Below are 18268 nucleotides of genomic sequence, written 5' to 3'. Positions count from 1 at the left end.
TGAAAAGATCTTACTCTGCAGTCAGCCTCACTATCATCATCATCATAATGAGTCTTCTCTCACTCCACAGACAGCTTCAGTCTTGGCCCAATCAAGTAATCGCATCGTATATTACAAAAGACGTAGCCCGAGAGGATAAATAAATATGAGATTCCAGTCGCCCAAGTAATCAGTCTCAATAGCAGCCTCTTCTAGAGTCCTTCAAGGCTTCATCGCGAATAAGATCGCTCGTTCATATCCTCTCTACCCAAGCCATTGGAGGTGCTGCTTTTGATGTCACTACTCCCCAATCACACGTCTTCAGACCAACCTCAACACACAATGGACTCTCACATCTACCCACTTCCAGCAGGGCTCCACGCCATCCCCGCTCATCTTCTCGATCTGCGTCCAGATGCTGAAGTCGACCACGATCTACTTCATCCCAAGCCCGTCTCCGACGAGAAGAACATCTGGTTCTTCTGGCACTCCGGGTACGCGCACATGCATGCCTACACACGACGCAACATCCGCGCCTGGCACCGACGCCTCTCCCCACGAGGCTGGACGATCCGGGTCCTCGACCGCGTGCCCTCGTCGCCCCTCAACGTCGCCAATTTCCTCGATATCACGGACCCGGAAACCTTCCCCCGTGCCTTCGTCGATGGCACTATCGGCGGCGACTACGCGCCCCAGCACACGTCCGACCTCGTGCGCTGGCCGCTCCTGCTCAAGTACGGCGGCGTGTACGCCGACGTAGGGCTGATGCAGATCGGAGACTTGGACCGGCTGTGGCGCGAGACGGTTGGGAATCCCGCTTCGCGGTTCGAAGTCCTCTCGTATAATGCCGGCGGCGTCGAGGAACGCAGTTTGACGAATTACTTCCTTGCGGCTGGTCGGAATAATCCGTTCTTTGCGCGGTGTCACCAGCTTTTGCTGCGGTTGTGGGCCGCGGACGGCGGCAAGACGAGTACCGAGGGAATGCACAGCAGTCCCTTGTTGAAGGGGGTTCCGCTGATGGGCGGCTCATTCACGATTGAGGAGGAGGGGAGGAAGATCGGGGCCGAGGAGGTGAGTAGGATGTTGACGGATTATATCATTCAGGGACAGGTGATGACGATGGTCATGGGACTTGTCGACGAAGAGGACGGCTGGGACGGACCAAAGTACGTCGCTGAGCACGTGTACGGCATCGAATTCATGGTGGGTTCGCAGCTCATCAACGATATGACTGCGTGGGACGGGCGGAAGGCGTTCGATCTGATGTCGCTTTCGCTTCCGAAAGAAGGCGAGGTGGAAAGCGCAGAGCAGAAGCAGGCAAGGCAGATCGTCGAGGCGTGCCTGCAGAAGAGTTTTGGGTTCAAGCTGGCCCATGGGATGATCTTAAGGGTTTTTGGAGATACTCTGGGGTCGTTGTGGAGGAAGCATGAGGGTTCGGATGATGTGCCGGGGACGTATGCGCATTGGTTGAGGCATGGGACTGTGTATTGGAATCAGGATGCGATTCCGCCTACCTTGGAATTCAAGGTGATCGAGCAGTTCAAGAGAGGCCCGTTGTTAAGGGAGAAATAGAATGCTATCCAATGCGTTACGAAGTTATAGAACAGAAGATAGAATCCTTCCGACGCTATGTCACTCGCACTGTGATTTCTTCACGTAAAATTGGCCAATGAGACCATTCTAGTAGCGCCCTGAAGATTAAAAACCCCTAAAGTGGTTAAAAGCATCGTTCTGGCCCGCCTTCCATTCAATATCCTACCTGTCTACTTGCTCCAGCTGTCATAAGTCTGCAGCAAAACTGCAGCACTACGTTTCGAAACGTCGATTAGAGACCTATAGCTCTCTGCGCAGCCGAGTAAGGTTACATTAGTATATAGGCATAGCCTGTAGGTACTTACCTACTTGTGTTACTTTGTAGTAACTACTAGCTAAGCTATAATTTAACCCTTAATGCTAGAGCCTGGAACAACGTTAATCCAGTCTAACAGAATCCTTGACCGTGACACTAACTACCTTATACAGACAATACGTACTAGACATTAGGTAGGGTAATACGCAAAGTAGATACTAGCAGAACTTCTGCTGGGAGGGGGGTGCCGCATAACAATGGGGCGGGCGTGGATCGCGAGCCCGACTCATCGAGACGACAGAGGTCAGTAGGTACCTTACTTTATCATCTCCTGCACTAAAATCTCCTATAATAGCCTCATTGTCCTTGTGAAATTTCACCTGGCAATGGCTTTCTGCTGTACACAAAATGAAACTTCATATACAGGTGAAGGTCCCGATTTTTCATGTCTTTTCGAGGGCCTATCATCATGAGATGCGCTTCCTCGTAGCTGTATCCTAGCACGCGAGTAAAGAGAGCCATGCTGATGGACTCAATAGCATGCAGGCACTGCGCTTGGTAATACAGGCCGATTTCCTTGAGTCTTTTGTCTTTAGGCCACGATCCTATCGGTACCTGTGTTTATTCACTAGTATTAATATCTGGCCAAAGTCACGTAGTTAGAGACGAAATCATCGATGGACACGTACTTTATAAACCACGTCATGCACGTCAACAAATCCTGCATCGATCATCCACTGCTTCTGGCTCTCAGCCACGACATCCATCTTCTTCCCAGTCTTCTCACTTGCTTCGTCCACTTGTTTGAAAAACCGAACAAGTTCTTTTGCATTTTCGACCGTGTCATCGTCAGAGGATACCCGGACGTCGTGCTCTTGCGCCTCAATCCACCCTCCAGGCCGCAGATGCTTATAAGCTTGCTCGTACAGGCGCGGCCAATCCCTTATAGACCCAGCCAAGACGCGCCAGTGAATCAGATCAAACGACGCGCTGGGCGTATAGGGCCACTCGTCTTCCGCGTTGTCGACTATGAATTTACAGTTCGGAGGCACCCATGTAGGTTGAATTGGACTCAGATCAATACCAATAACCTCTGCACTTGGGTATTCATCAGCAGCTTCAATTGCCCAGATGCCCGTGCCCGTGCCGACGTCAAGTATGCGTTGTGGATTTGGTGGGATCGGGGCGTGAAATAGCTTTCCTCCAAGAAGCAACTTGAACACGTGGTGCTTCAGATCAAGACGATGTTGCTCTTCCTCGTCGTTGGGCATTATATACTCCCCGGCTCGATATGCGTGGTATCGGCGGCCGTTTTCATAGGTGTAATTGAGGACCGAGGATGAGAGGGAGGCGGACGAGGTTCCAGAGCTGCCGCCTCCATAGGTCGAGTCCCCGTCGCTGGCAGGCTCAGAATCCTATGAGAAGAAGATTGGTCAACGGTCTTCAACATCCTGATGATTGATCATGGGCATGGGGTGGACGTACGACTTCCACATGGGTATCCTCAAGCTGGTTTGGATTCTGCTCCATCGCACCGGCAGTGGGGGTGGATGTAACGAAAACGTATCGCGGAGCCCCGGTGCTTAAGTTATAAGGTAATAATGGAGACGCAGGGAGCGGGGCGGTAAGGGAGCCGAAGCTGCGGAGAAGAACGGAGCCTAGTGTCAAGGCTTAGGCGAGAGCGGAAGGTGGGGCCGCGGCGGGGAATGGGCCGAGTTAGGAAGGTCGGGAGGTCGGGAGTAGCCGCGCCGCTCCGGGAAAACAAAAGTCCTCCGCAGAGGCCTATCGGATGGGGACCCGGAAGCGGGCTAAACCGGGCTAGACCAGTTTAATCCACCTCGGTTGTCGAGCCGTCATTCATATACCTATTGGAGGTGAACGTACATACAAACCCCCTTCGAGGTGGTATTGAGCCTCAATGCCACCTCAATCATCGAATGATCGAGGGGCAATTGATCGAGGTGTCATCGATCCCACTCTACTCCGTCCAGTACACACCCTCCTCTGTTATTTGCTTGTTTCTGTCCCGACAACACGTCCTGTCCTGAATACCGGTGGTTTGGTTCCCCGTTACACAGTGTCGACAGTTACCCTCACGGTTCTTTCTCATCATGAGCAAAACGGCAGAATCCCTGGCGCAGGAGATTGCGACCATTAAGCAGCTGTTGAGCAGAGTCGAGGCCGCGGTCGATGTCTATGCTGAAGCCGCGACCAAGAATGTAGGCCAGAAGAGCAGCTCTGGCCCGGGGGAGGTCAGCGAGAAACATACAGCTCTCTTCATGGAAACCTCCCAGCTTCTCAGAACCGTTCGAGGGCCTCTGGACATGGTCTTTTCAAACTTCGAGAATGTGAGTCGAGCAAGATAAACCTCCGTGATTGTGGGCGGTAGGCCTCGCAAATACTCAGGTGCTCATGGTTGCCTCTACAGTCGGCGCATTCAGGCGCATTGCGTGTTGTATTGGAGATGGGAGTCTTTGACGCCCTGCCCCAGGATGGGTCGCCTGCCACTGCTGCAGCATTGTCCGAAAAGCTTGGTGTAGAGAAAGATCTCCTTGGTGAGAGCTTCAGCTGAACCCGCCATACCAATCATCCCTAACGACAATCTCTATCGCAGTTCGATTTATGCGAGTCCTTACCCCTGTTGGCCCCTTTGCGGAAGTTGGCCCGGAAGAATACAGCCATACACCATATTCTCGGGTCTATTTGGTCCCAGAGATTCGGGGGATCTTCAAATTGATGTCAGCATCATGCCATAGCTCCCACCTCAGCCCTTTTCCAAGCGTCTCCATGTCTGACATACTATTACTAGGTTTGACGAGTACAACCTCGCGAACGCCAAGATGTATGCGTACTTCCGGGAACATGGTTACAAGAATCCGGACTCAAACTACATTAACCCGTATTGTTTCGCCCATCAAACCGGTGACAAGACCATGTGGGAGCATATTGGTAGTGATGCCGAGAGACTACGTAATCTCAACCTGGCGATGATGGCCCAAAGCGAGGCTGCGAAGTGGACCGTTGGAATATTCCCATTTAAAGAAGAACTTAGCAAGGTGGAGACTAATGAGGAGACTGTATTGGTAGTCGATATTGGAGGGGGTAAAGGGCATGCCACCAAGCAGATCCAAGCTCTGACTGAGGGCATTCAAGGAAAACTGGTGCTACAAGAGCGTCCAGAAGCCCTTGCTGATCTTGTGGACTCTTTACCTGGGATCATCACCATGGAATATGATTTCTTTACACCTCAGCCTATAGAAGGCAAGTACTTGCCGTACCCCTGTCCAGGTAAGTAGGTGTCTAACAACTCGCCTACAGGTGCTTTGATCTACTACATCCGCCGTTGTCTCCACGATTGGTCAGACGCCGACTGTGTCCGCATCCTCAAGCAGATTGCCGGCGCTATGAAACCCGGCGTGTCGCGCCTCCTCATCTCCGAAATCGTGCTCCCAGAAACCGGAGCAGATGTGGAAGCGGGTTGGATGGACCTGACCATGATAACGTGTTCCGGCTGCGAGCGAACCGAGGCCCAGTGGAAGAATCTATTGGACTTGTCTGGGCTGCAGCTGGAGAAGGTGTATCACGCCCTAGGAACTAACTATGCGGCGGTTGAGGCGCGTTTGAAGTAATGAGGATACTCTGGTATACCGAGTTACAACGAATGTGTTGAAGCGGCTATCGCATATCATGAAATCTCTAGAATGGTTGAGTTGGTGTATATAGGAGCGACCTAGATATGACACATATCTTTGATTTTCTTATACAGCTTGACTTCTGCGGCCACTAATTATATTGCTGGCCCTAAAGAGTTTGGATTAAAGACCCTCTTACCTTAGATAAATATAGAAGCATGATAGTATCTGCTGAGAAAACAGTAACTACTAAGCCATTGCAAGTGAGGTAGATTGCGTCCAGATGTTTAACATGCAGAACGATGAGTCATCGCGTGAAAAGGATCAAAGACTCTTCTAACTAGTCTCTATATGCGTGATATGCTGCCAAATACTTCTCTTGCCTAATGAGTGACTCCCAGATTCTCGCTTTCCTTTACGTATCTATAGTATCTCGCCTTGCTCGCGTTCCTCCAGCTCTTTCCCCACTTCACTACAGCCAAGAATGTCAGGACCTGTGCCAAACCAGCAAACGCTGCTAGAATAAAAGCATTCTGATATCCCATATCCGTGACCCATGGGGTGAGTCCGTAGCCGATTGCGAAGGACATGGTGTTTCGGATAATAATAACTGTAGCCATTGCTTCGCCGCTCAAATCCTTGTAGGAATCGATGCAATAGGAGACGCTGATTTGGACTCCGATAGAGTTGGAAGCGGCTATTACACCCATAGCGAAAATAAGTCCGAACCAGTGTATGTGATGTGCAGCACCGACACCCCAGAGTATAAGTGAGCCAGGGACTAATATTAAGGAAACGGAGAAGAGCCAGAGCCGATGCTCGGCTTCCGAGACCCCTTTGTTGCGGCGAGCGAGCCAGAGTACGATCCTGTCTCCGACTACTCCCGAGTAGAATGCTCCTACTGCAACCCCTAACAGAGGAGACACGTACGAGAGACCAACCATGGAAGATGAGAAATTGTAGGGGGCAGCGCTGAGAATAAGAGAGGCCGTCCCGTTCAAGACATTAAACCAGACCAGGTTGCTGCCATATGAAAATCCAGCATACGCAACGCTCGGAAATGTCATAAAGATTAGTGGCCTGACCATCATGCGGAAGAGGTGGAAATCTCGCTTCTTGTCAAGGAGGGCAAGTTTCTGGAGGTAGGTCTTGGGACGGTAGTGGACTTGTCCGACGTCAGAGTCGATGTTTTTGGACTCCGAGTTTACGATTGCAGCGGTCTTCTCAGGATCGATTGTAGAATTCTCAGGACTGATTATGGTCTTCTCAGGGTTGGTTGCAGTTGGAAGATTCCCTTCTTCGGGTGTAGTCGTACTAGCAGTATCTCCTGGAGGCGATATCATCTCCAAAGGTGCCCGATCGTAGTTTGTCTCTTCCATGAAAAAGAAGCAGAAGACAAAGCCGATGGCTAAGAAGATTGCACACCAGTACATGACCCACCTCCAGCCTATCTACCATCAGCGTTGTTATTAGTTATAAAAGAGGATCGCTTACCTTGGCCATGATTGATGAAACCCGCAAAAACCGGGGCGAGATAGTTACTACCAGCCAACATGAAGGCGTATAATCCCATGTAAGTCCCGCGCTCGTGGGTGAAATAGATATCCGTAATAGAGATCTCACACAATGATTCGATGGGCGAACCAACGAATCCTTGCAAGATCTTACTTCCTATCCACTGTCCATTCGTAGTTGCGTGCGGCACCCATATCATAATACCCTAGCGTCTATCAGCTACACGAGCAACATGTATTGCAAGACAACAATCACTCACCAAAGTCGCAAGCATGGAGAATAGGTAGACTGGTCTCTTCCCATACTGCAATGCCATCGGTTGCCAAAAGAGACAACCCCATCCAAAGGCCAAAAACATGTATCCAGTCCCGGCATTTAGATCCCCCAATGTCAATCCAGTATCATCGGCAATCGGTTCAAGAACGCTGTAGATTGCAGCAGACGCAATACCTACCATAAGCGTATACACTGACAGACTTGCGGTACTGAGAATTTTACGCCTTCGAGACCAGTTTAGAGGATCGTCTGGGTCGGAGGATGGTGTTGGAACGAGAACAACATCTTTGAGTTGACTTCCAGATGCGTGCTTTGCACGAATCGTGCCCTCGAGATCAACAAGATGGACGGTACCAGGGAGAGCCGATGTATCAAGATGACCATGGCGATGCTCGGAGTCGTCCATATTGAGATGGATTATTGAAAACCCCCTTTGTGTGTCGAGGAGAGGCTGATACGTCCGAAAATGTCGCGCGAACTCTGGAGAGCAGAGGAGGTTTCAACGAGATATGTATGCGCAACGACATCTGAGGACGAAAATAGTGCATGGGTCCTAACCTATGAGATACTTGTGACACGGGGATGATATCAAAGTAAGATAAGGTACGTCCAAGGTTTGTATCTGATGATCTCCAGTCCGACTACCACAAATAGATAAGTGCAGGATGCATCTAGAGTTGCCCTCGACATCTTGAGGACGGACCTATCATTATCGTTGGCCTCTAGATCCCTTAAAGTGGGATATTTGCAAACGTCGCATTCGATGTTGGAGTGAAGTTGGAATGAAGTTGTGAGATAAGGCTATTCCATCCTCGTGATATATATCATGTTGATAAGGTTTTGACAAGGGCAGGTCAGCCACGGGCACTGCCGGGTATACCTTCCACAGCAAGTAGTTCTGGCGAGTCAGTATTGAAACACTCTAAATTGATTAAATGACACTTCGTGGCAATTAGAGGGCGTACACAATCAATGTTAAGGGTTAAATCGACATTATGAATTATTTAGTATTTACAAAGAATATCTAAATTCCAAGTTTTGCCTATCGGTCAAATCGAGGAACTCATGGTTCTTCTCCACCACATACGCCTCTCCAAGCTCCTCCTTCCTCCGATCTCTGCGACGATTCTCTCTTACCGCCAGGACCCTGATAATCCACAAGTCGATGGTAATGAGGACATACAGGATAACGATGGAGATTTTTGCTGGAAGATACCTCGGCGCATCCTTTGCCTGGAAGGTCTGCGGCGAGATAATGTTTCCGACCGTATATGCAATCGTCCCGATGCACGCCACAGTGACCTTCTTGGTCGAACCTGCAACATTGCTGCTCGTTAGGGCTAGGATGGTCGTCCATCCGATTGGAATCCCACCGGACAGATAGTATCCCACAAGCGCAGCTGCCTTCTCTGTCGTCGCCATGAGGATTGCCCCCACGATAGACGGAATATGGGCAGCTATGCAGAGCCAGAGCCGTTGGTTTGTTCTACTTGCGAGCCATGTAACACCGATTAAGACGACCACTTCATAAGCCCCCAGTGGTGTCACCAGTAACAGACTGTCAGTTGAGCTAAATCCCATTCCAGTGACCAGGATGTTGCCAAAGCTGGTTGCAATCGAGTTGGGAATATTTGCCGCAAAGACCCAGAAGGCATATAGCCAAGTATTAACGTCACGAAGTGCCTCAGAGAACTGGTCCCACTTGAAAACGTTTGAGCCAATACCTTGCTCGTTTCCACGCAGATGCTCGGCATGCAAAGCCTTTTCTTCAGCTGATAGAAACCGGGCCGTCAGTGGTGAATCGGGCAGCACAAAATAGAAAATGATCCCAACAACGGCCGTCAAAAGTCCGAGGAAAAGGAAGATAATCTGCCAACCAGCCAGAGACGCGCTTGGGTCCCGTCCCACGTGGACGGCAATTCCATAGGCAACGTAGCCGCCGAACATCTGTGCAAAGCCACACATAGAGAACCAAATGCCAACCCGGAATGCCTGCTCTTCTTTGCTGTACCATTGGGAGGTAAACAAGACCCAAGCTGGGACAATCGCTGCTTCTGCGACCCCGAGGAATGCACGACAGACCATCAGGCCGGCAAAGTTCTTGCAGGCTGCCAAACACGCAAGGATGGTGCCCCAAATGACGACATTGACGGACACATATTTTGCGAGAGGGAACATCTGCAGCAGGCGGATTGTCGGAAACTCAAAAGCTAGCTGACCAAAGAAAAAGATACTGGCCACCCAGTTGTACTGGTTTCCAGTCAGCTTTGTGTCCTTTTTCAAGCCCATGACACTGCCGTACGAGATTGCAATCTTGTCGAGGTACTGAAGAAAGTAGACAATGCAGATCAGCGGCATGATGAAGAGGTCGACCTTGCGCCTGAGGCGTTTATTTTTCGCTGGATCAGGAGGAATGTTGCCACCCGCTCGCAGCATTTGTAGGGCGCCATCAGCATCGAGATGGGCCTCATGCTGGGGTCCAGGCGATTCAGCCGCTGACTTTTCTAGATCCGTCGTGATGGTCGAGACAGCCTCTTTGCCAGTGGCAGAGGGAGCAGAGGAAGACATCTTTTCGCGGATACCACGAGAGTCCAGCAGCCGACGAGGGGATTTGGAAACGGGGACGCAAGAGGACCGACCCCATGTACCCAATGCTTGATATTTAACATGTCTGGAGATGTAGAGAAATATTTACCCGGTGTGGAGGACATGAGGATATCAGCGGCATGAGGAATCTGGCCCTGGCAATCACGCAAGAACTATCAACATCGGCGCACGTTGGTGAGACGGGATGTGTGGCGTAGGGCGCTGGCGGCCAGCCACAAGCGAGCCGACGATGGACAAGGAAAAGGGCGGCTCGGCTAAATGATACCCGATAGAGATGCTGCGAAAGGGGCAAAGCCGAGAGCCGAGATCAACTTTATAGGCAGTGCGAGTCCAGCCGTAGGGACGATCTCTGCCTTACCTAAGGCACCATCGATAAGGTAGATTCCAGACCCAGATTCGCGGGATGGTACCTGAGAACTCTAGAAGCCTTTGACGTCGGAATAGTGTTAATCCGGATTAGCGAGTCCGCCTAAGCGACGCCGGTGGTCAGTAAAGTGGGCAGAAAAAGGCGGTGACAACAAAACTTGGCCGCACCTAGCATGTACCCCTAATTAATCGTCCCCCTTTCGGCCATCTCGAATCACAATTAGTACCGCCCCGCTCCTCGAAAGAACGCTCTCGGTGCAATCCCATCCTCGCAACAATGAGCCTCACTCTCACCTCATGCTGCCCAGTCTGCCGTAGCAAGGAAAACCTTTCTCGGTGCCTAGGCTGCTATGTTACGCTCTACTGCGGCCGAGAGCACCAGATAGCCCACAGAAACGAGCACAAAGGCGCCTGCAATGCGATCAAGAAAAGCAAACAGGCCCTGGACAATGAAGAGCAGAAACTTCGTGCACACCCTGGTGATTGGATGACCCCTGCCAACGTATTTGAAGAAGGAGCAGGTCATTTCTGGGGCATCGTAGAAACCCGACCATATATGACAGCACGGTTCGCCTTGGTGGAGGCTCTTCTCAAGATCAAGACAACACTTGCAGTCCAAGCAGCCCATAGCCACCTTATGGATATGCTCCGTCTCTGTCGCGGTGATAATATGGGGGTTCGTGATCTTGTCCCGGCATTGTACTTGCGATTGGGCAAGGACCAGGAATGCTATGATTTTGTCAAGTGGTGGGCCACCACGGCGGAAAATTCACACTACGACTGGGGAGACACGAGCCTGCCATATCTTCACCTTAAGGACGAGGATGTCTTTGAACCGATTGGTCTCTTCACAAGGAGATTCGCCGAACTTACTCACGCCGTGTCAGTCACTTTGATTAAAATCAGGCTGTTACTCGATGTAAGGTCTTTACAGAACTCGACCGTTGTAGGTGCAAAAGTCCCGAAAGAGCTTTTGGACAAGATCCGTGGTCACCTCGTAAGCACGGTTGTCGCTAAAAGGAAGGACATTATGGACAGCGAGGATCAGGGCCCACTCATCAAGAAGTTAGAATCACAGGTGGAGAAGCTATATACATTTGTGAAGGAGTCGAACAAGTACTTCTGGCCAGCTCTTCTCAAGCCTGGAGCAAACTTGACGGAACGCCCGGGAATATACAGTGCGGGTACTCGGGAACATATGAAGCTGGTGCTTCAATATTCTTACGATTCATGGATCGAGACCCCAAAAGCTATTGATATCATCAGGGAACTGGCTGCGAAGGATGCGAGTAACTGAGACGGCGATCTCTGGAATTATTCGTCTATCAAGAATCAAATGAGTGGACATTTTCTAGAACAGGAACTGCGTAAGGAATTGTGGCGAGTGTTTTAGAAGAAAGGATCTGTAAATATCAGCTTGGTCGGATAGATGACATAAAAAGGAATGTATAGGTGTCCTGTGTCTGGGTACCACCTATAGGAAGGGCAATCTCTCAAAACACCCCTTTGGATACAAAGATTGAATACCACGAGAACGTAAATACGGGGGAGCTATGTGTAAGAGTACCGAATCAACTAAGCTTCTTTTCCCAGCTGTCGACCTGGATTCTTCTACGAGCACAGGGCCAGCGCGGGAACACTGTCGAGGACGCAGGCTTGTATACGGCACACCAGGCACAATACGATATCAGAGTAGTGTCTCTTCGACAAACCACTTCTCCGATATCAAGAGCTCTCAACGCCGTATCAGTTCTCTCAGGCGAAGCGGGTACGACGTATAAGAAACATGAGCAACGCTCAGCCAGAATTGATGGGCAGTAACAAGGGAGTCGGGACTATAGCACCATCTGGGCAAGAAATCATCAATCAGGTCCAATTATTTGGAAAGGAATTGAGATGGGATTTCAGCACGCAGAAATGCCAGTTTGAAGACCGTATGTCTGAGATGGAAATCTTCACAAGTGTCAGCTACAAGTGGCCGACAGGCGGGCGAGAGAAGTAAGAGACTGGAGGAAGTGGATGGAACCATCATACCGTTAGTCTTCCTGTGCAAGTGTTTCAAATAGTTGTCTGTTACAGCTTAAGAAATATTAGAGGCTTGGAGCGGTCAACCTTGATGGCTACGAACATTACGCAGTCCCGTATCTAAGACAAGAATATCAGCCCCATAAAGTTGAATTAGTGGACTAATGAAATCACCACGATCCTGATGTCAATATTCCTGGTAGACTTGTGATCCTCTCCCAATGTCCATCCAGGAGAAGAGTCGAATCGATAAAGGTTCTCCCAAGTAGCAAGAGGTTCCGAGAATATTACCGAGGGAGATGACGGAGATGGTCCTACAATATTACATATAGCCATCTGGAATAAAAAGACAAAATTCATAAGGGAGAATAGAAGCTGACAGCTGTGCAGGAACGGGGAGCGGAAGGAGACGTGATCGGCGGCTAATCTTCCATCGACATGGGGATCACTCTCCCACAGTCATCCTGAAGCTACAGAGCCGATACCTATGTCAAGATAGGCTATATCCAAGTCGTCAATAGGAGAGGTTCGCATCAAGAGACATCACGTCTTGCAGTCGCCAAGGACAGGGCATTGCATCGCGACTTCAGCAGAGGCGGTCACGTCATCGACGTGGACACGGACGGGGATCGCTCTCTTTTCACGTGCGGGATGATTCGGTGTAAGGCTCTCGACAGCACGCCAATGCCTTGCCTGTATATTGCCTTGGGGCCAAGTCTTGGGCTCAACGCGGAGGTGACAATCAGCGGGGAGCGGTTCGAATATGACCTTTTATACATGCACCACGGACATTAACGTCACGCTTCTCTATAGTCACCGCTCGCTTAATGCATATATATACCCGCACCCCCCTGATTCCGCCATGCCTCGTGCAAGAGAACAGGAGAGGGCGCAACATCAACATCGAGCATTCGCTGGGATGGGCATTTCAATTGTCATTGACAATGAGTAAATACGAGTTTGATTCCTCTGATAGAAGTTTCACCATGTCAATCAACCAAGGTTACTTACCCTGCGTACCGCGATTGCGTCTCCGCTCGCACGTCACTCGCATGGAAGATGGTGAATATCTGCATCTCAAGCCGTCTTCACCATCTGCCATAATTGCCCTGTATCTGGGGTACCCCCCACGCGTCTATTCTTTATCACTCTCCTCGTTAATTGACCTACTTTCATAGGCTCTTGTTGTCAGTGGGTTTTCATCCACCCGGTGATAAGGGAATACCTCCGATTCCTCTGCTTAAGATGCTTATGGTGTCAATTTGGAGATTGTGATACCATCCTGCTGAAGTCACGAGGGTGGGGTTGCGGATGAATGCATGCCTGATTGATTGTACTTATGGAGGGGTAGCCCTCGATCTTTCCTGCTTCTTGCTTTTTCACCTGTCTAATACCAGGTAGCAATTCGAAATTTCGAATCCTTATAGGCAACTTTCTCGATTTCAATCATCAGCTCTAGAGCTTAATACAGTCGAAAATGGCTCCTTCAGTCACCGAGGCAGTATCAGAAACTGCAGATCAGATTCACCAGGAGGCTACATCCGTGTCTCTGGGCTCAAAAGGCCACAGCGAGGTGAAGGTCGAAGATGGACCAGCACCACCGGTTCAAGCGCCCCAGCATAAGGAGCCTCTGAAGCTCAGTGGTGCACTCAATCACTTTGAAAGCTTTGATGTTACCCCAACGATTGGCAGGGAGTTTGTCGGCGTTAATCTCGCAGATTGGCTTAAGGCGCCCAACTCTGACGAGCTTCTTCGAGACTTGGCCATTACAAGTAGTAACTCCCGTCAAAACTCCCGAGCAATTGACTAACATCTGGATCAATAGTCTCCCAACGCGGCGTCGTGTTCTTCCGCAAACAAGACGACATCACCAACGATCTCCAGAAAGAGCTCGTCCAACGCCTTGGCGAACTATCAGGCAAACCCTCCACCTCCAAGCTCCACATCCACCCAGTGTCCAACTCAGGACGCGAACTCGGAGGCAAAGACGACGAGATCAGCGTCATCTCCTCTGAGCAAGCTAAAAAAATCTACCGCGACAAACTGCTCTTCCAATCCGAGAAAAAGCAAAGCGGAAAGGAGCAATGGCATTCCGACATCACCTTCGAGCCGATTCCAAGTGATTATGCCTTACTGCGCCTGACCCAACTACCTAAAACCGGTGGAGGTGAGTCTTTCTCTGTCTTCTTTCTTGTGATAGCTCTAGCTCATTGATACCAGATACACTCTGGGCTTCCGGCTACGAAGTGTACGACCGCATCTCCGCGCCCGTGCAAAAGTTCCTCGAAGGCCTAACCGCCACCTATGCACAACCTCTCTTCAACGAAGCCGCCGACCGCAACGGATTCAAGATCTACTCCCAACCACGAGGGGCTCCAGAGAACGTGGGTGAAGTCCTCGAGGCCGTGCATCCCGTGATTCGCACCAACCCAGTCACCGGGTGGAAGAGCGTGTTTGCGGTGGGGCACCATGTCCAGCGAATCAACGGGCTTACGGAAGGGGAGTCCAGGGCATTGCTGGATTGGTTTGTGAGATTGGTGGTTGATAACCATGACCTGCAGGTGAGGCACAGATGGCAGAATGCAAATGATTTGGCCATCTGGGATAATCGGAGTGTATACCACGCTGCGACCCCGGATTATCTAAATCAAGGATTGGGTGAGAGGACTGGGCAGAGAGCTGTAAGTCTGGGCGAGAGACCATACTTGGATCCGTTAAGCACAAGCAGGAGGGAGGCCCTTGCGGCGCAAAACACCGCATGAGCTACTTAAGAATCTGCCATTGAAAAAGTTAATACATGGGATTCATCTTGCTGTTCTGTATGACAAATTGGTCTTTCGATTTGACATTGGAATACACTCCAGCCAATGCTCGCTCATCCAAGCCGTCTGTCCTTCCAATTCCTAATCAGATCCACTGCTCATAGGGAAAACACTTACATCCACAATCCCCAGGTTTCGTATATATATTTAGGGCGATGATAGACAGCAGAGAGGGTATCTTTACTTGAAAGGGCTTAGAGTGTGCAACCGTAGTTTAGATCGTTATACAATGTGGTCGGCAGAGGTAAGGATGGAGTGTAGCTATCCGTGGGCGCTAGGAGAGGATAAATGTAAAGGGAATTGCGTTGCTGGGAAGGTAGCTCCCGTGCCCGGAAAAGCGGGGATCAGCCCAGGACGCATGACGTTCTGCTCAGGAACAAACGTAGCAAGGGTTGGATTGCCGACAACAACTGTCGCTGACCAGTTGACCCCAGAATAGCAATCTGCGCCGCCAACGGGACCACCTGCTACTTCTCCGGGTTGTGGACACACCTGCAAGATTTCGGAGTCAGCATTACTCGATCTGGAAGTAACTCGTGGAGGATGCCCCACGACTGAAACTCTTAAATCTCTCACGCATCAGGGGAAAACTCTGAGAGGGGGGGAGAAAGGGGCGTAGGGAATATGTATACCACGCAGTTTGACAACCCTGACTCCAATTCGCCATTGATGGCACTAACGCAGAACTCGTAGTTCCAGACCCCTGGAAACAGAAAAGCGACGCCGTATTTAGTTTCAGCTGTAGAAAAGTCATCGCCAACGAGTACGCTGCCATCGTTGATGTTGCGGTGCCAAGTACGGTAGCCAGCGGCTTCAGGAGAGCCGCACCAGGCCATCTCGATAGTAGTACCGTCAATCGAGGTGATCTGTAAGTTCGTAGGGGCGGGAGGGGCCCCAGCCCCAACAGTGACACTCTTGCCCACCCCCGGAAAACCGCCACCATATTGGTTCCAAGCTTGCACGGCAATATCATAGTGGATACCTGGAGTCAGTGAGTCGACGTGGGCAGAAAGGCTTGTAGGCTCAATGCCAATCGTCTCAACATATGAGCCGACTGTGTCCCTGTTGTAGAGGATGACAGCGTACTCAGTGATATCATGGCCACACGGAGCCCACGAAATATCCACGCCAGTGGCAGTAGCTCCAGTTAATATGTCAGTTGGTGCTGGAGGCGTTTGTGGGTGGCACACTGCAGAGATTATGTCCGACCAATCAGACTTCACCGCATCGCCGTTGCTCATACGGATCCTAAACTCATATTCCCAGCCGTCGAGGACCCACGACGTGTCGTACCTATTGAAAGTAGTAGACCAGGTGTTCCAGGTATCAACCCCTACGAGACGGTTCTGGAGCTCATAGCCCATTGCGCCGTAGACAGCATCCCAAGTCACCGTCACACCGGTCACGCTTGACACCGCTTGGAAATTAGTAGGCACGGAGATGGGCCGAACTGGAAGGCTTGCAGGAATGACCAGTTCGTTGGTTCCAATACCAAAGCCATTAACTAAAGTACGTGAGAAGGCTTGTGCAATCTGGTACTCGCCTAGCTTTGGTGTAAGTCTCTTCTTCTGCTGCAACGAAGTCATGGGTTACGGAAACCCCCTTTGGAGTATACTTACCTAGAACGTTGGGGTGCAAACCATCATAGCCGGCGGGACAGCCACCGACATCGCAATCGTAGTTTTCTCTCATTTGGACGAGTTCAATCTGGGAACTGGGAGTACCTTCAACGGCTTGGCGTCAGCATTGCCTTATTAGGAGAGCACTCGGTGAAAATATTCCATGGTGTTTGAGACTTGTTGAGATTTGAACCATGGTCCATGAGACCGCTCCCATTTCAAGGCAAGTGGTTGTAGAGTGAAGTGGAGAAAATACATACTCAACCTCGGGATAGCTGCTGCTTGTATTTGATTGTAAACATCCGTTTTGCTAGGCAGGTCACTATGTTCCCCAATGAAACTGCGTTGCGGAATGTTTCCCAGAGCGAATTTAATGTCAGGCTTGGCAGCGCGAGCTTCGCTGATGAAAATCTCCATGCTTTCAAAAGTGCCTTCGGCGTCGCTAATACCCCAACCCAGGTCGTTAAATCCGAGCAAGACAAGAAGATAATCTGGGCTATATGTCGTTACCATGCCGCGGATTAGGTCTTTATCCTGTGCTGATTGTCGCCCCCAAGCTGCGAAGTGATCGCTGTCGAAGTTAGGATCTAGAAGATGAGGGACTCAGCGTTCTCTTCTCTATTCTAGTAAGTTCCGGGCGTACAGACTACAGTAGACTGTAGAAGGGTAAGGGTTCATTGAATGTCTCAAGATTACCTGGATCCCGAGACATGTTTCCTAAGGGAAGGGAATTGATGATTTTAAAGAACTAGTTATCCTTACCTACTCCGACGGCGTATCCTCCGGTGGTGATTTGCCCTGGGTCGTCTGAAGCTGGAGGATCTTGTAAAGGAGGTGGAACCGGAGAAGTGGCCGGGTCGGGAGGCCTAGTACCCTTCCATGGCCCGACGAAGTCGACCTAAAACATCAAGTCAGTTGTGCCTTTTCCACGAGTATGGAAGTTTGGGACATACCTCAACACCTTGGTCATTAAACCATTGCCACAGCCGGTAGCGCCAAGTCCAATCACCTTCGTGACCTTGGGTAATTGAATCGCCTACGACCATAACTCTGATCGCCCTCGCGCGGACGGGAGCACCGGCATTCCGTAATAGAAAAGTCGGCGTGGATGACGCTGAAACGGAGCAGGCTACGGCTGGATTCAGGGCGCCAAACGCGGCGAGGAAGAATGTAATTCCCCTAGTGACAAAGGGTAACCTGGATGATCTCCGTTTTAGAGACATGGTGATCGAAATATCACATGATTATCACACGCCAATCCTGACATGAAGGGAATCTGTTTCTGTTCGGAAAGGTGAGCAGAGCTGCTTTATCGGCGGGTTTGGGTGAGTGACCAAGGGTGAGTTGCAGGTGAGAGCGATAGTGGGCGTTGAATGCGCGATGAGCGGACGCGACATTTTGGGCCTGAACTAAATCCACTCGACTAGTAACTAAATCTACCTAAGGTACTTAAGCTAAGGTAAGGTAGGGTATTCTTAGGAGTACACCTATTAACCGAGCTCCCTTGCCAAAACGTATCTCTTTTCAAAACTAATCTGGTTATATTTCTTTTTACTTTTTCTAACTTTAACTATTCTC

At 50.3% G+C, this 18268-nt stretch overlaps 8 protein-coding genes across 8 annotated transcripts; 4 read left to right on the top strand and 4 right to left on the bottom strand.

Annotated features, from left to right (window-relative positions):
- Window positions 1-321: 321 nt before the first annotated feature.
- Window positions 322-1551, top strand: M430DRAFT_95251 (hypothetical protein; the record flags this gene model as incomplete). Its single annotated transcript, XM_024869882.1, has 1 exon — window positions 322-1551. One exon carries the CDS (start codon window positions 322-324, stop codon window positions 1549-1551), a length of 1230 nt encoding a protein of 409 aa, XP_024724029.1.
- Window positions 1552-1925: 374 nt separating this feature from the next.
- M430DRAFT_33150 (hypothetical protein) lies at window positions 1926-3391 on the bottom strand. Its single transcript, XM_024866307.1, has 3 exons — window positions 3314-3391; window positions 2518-3243; window positions 1926-2443 (listed from the first exon to the last, which is right to left on the bottom strand). The coding sequence occupies exons 1-3, from the start codon at window positions 3356-3358 to the stop codon at window positions 2186-2188; spliced, it is 1029 nt and encodes a 342-aa protein (XP_024724028.1). The 5' UTR covers window positions 3359-3391; the 3' UTR covers window positions 1926-2185.
- A 548-nt stretch (window positions 3392-3939) lies between these two features.
- On the top strand, window positions 3940-5124 carry M430DRAFT_96069 (hypothetical protein; the record flags this gene model as incomplete). The annotated part of the gene is made up of 4 exons (XM_024869923.1): window positions 3940-4176; window positions 4257-4383; window positions 4443-4534; window positions 4648-5124. 4 exons carry the CDS (start codon window positions 3940-3942, stop codon window positions 5122-5124), a joined length of 933 nt encoding a protein of 310 aa, XP_024724027.1.
- A 719-nt stretch (window positions 5125-5843) lies between these two features.
- M430DRAFT_16147 (hypothetical protein) lies at window positions 5844-7657 on the bottom strand (the record flags this gene model as incomplete). Its single annotated transcript, XM_024863398.1, has 3 exons — window positions 5844-6907; window positions 6955-7180; window positions 7235-7657. The coding sequence occupies 3 exons, from the start codon at window positions 7655-7657 to the stop codon at window positions 5844-5846; spliced, it is 1713 nt and encodes a 570-aa protein (XP_024724026.1).
- A 605-nt stretch (window positions 7658-8262) lies between these two features.
- Window positions 8263-9819, bottom strand: M430DRAFT_96208 (hypothetical protein; the record flags this gene model as incomplete). Its single annotated transcript, XM_024869935.1, has 1 exon — window positions 8263-9819. The coding sequence occupies one exon, from the start codon at window positions 9817-9819 to the stop codon at window positions 8263-8265; it is 1557 nt and encodes a 518-aa protein (XP_024724025.1).
- A 682-nt stretch (window positions 9820-10501) lies between these two features.
- On the top strand, window positions 10502-11521 carry M430DRAFT_47888 (hypothetical protein; the record flags this gene model as incomplete). Its single annotated transcript, XM_024867966.1, has 1 exon — window positions 10502-11521. The coding sequence occupies one exon, from the start codon at window positions 10502-10504 to the stop codon at window positions 11519-11521; it is 1020 nt and encodes a 339-aa protein (XP_024724024.1).
- A 2110-nt stretch (window positions 11522-13631) lies between these two features.
- M430DRAFT_33145 (hypothetical protein) lies at window positions 13632-15060 on the top strand. The gene is made up of 3 exons (XM_024866306.1): window positions 13632-14021; window positions 14075-14416; window positions 14470-15060. The coding sequence occupies exons 1-3, from the start codon at window positions 13727-13729 to the stop codon at window positions 15009-15011; spliced, it is 1179 nt and encodes a 392-aa protein (XP_024724023.1). The 5' UTR covers window positions 13632-13726; the 3' UTR covers window positions 15012-15060.
- A 272-nt stretch (window positions 15061-15332) lies between these two features.
- On the bottom strand, window positions 15333-17913 carry M430DRAFT_16142 (carbohydrate esterase family 3 protein; the record flags this gene model as incomplete). Its single annotated transcript, XM_024863397.1, has 6 exons — window positions 15333-15563; window positions 15704-16614; window positions 16691-16795; window positions 16951-17277; window positions 17453-17588; window positions 17644-17913. 6 exons carry the CDS (start codon window positions 17911-17913, stop codon window positions 15333-15335), a joined length of 1980 nt encoding a protein of 659 aa, XP_024724022.1.
- Between the last annotated feature and the right edge of the window lie 355 nt (window positions 17914-18268).

Source organism: Amorphotheca resinae, assembly GCF_003019875.1.
Source record: "Amorphotheca resinae ATCC 22711 unplaced genomic scaffold M430scaffold_2, whole genome shotgun sequence".
Classification (NCBI taxonomy): domain Eukaryota; kingdom Fungi; phylum Ascomycota; class Leotiomycetes; order Helotiales; family Amorphothecaceae; genus Amorphotheca; species Amorphotheca resinae.
The sequence above is the reverse complement of the archived record's forward strand: the minus strand, read 5'-3'. Positions and strand labels throughout refer to the sequence as shown.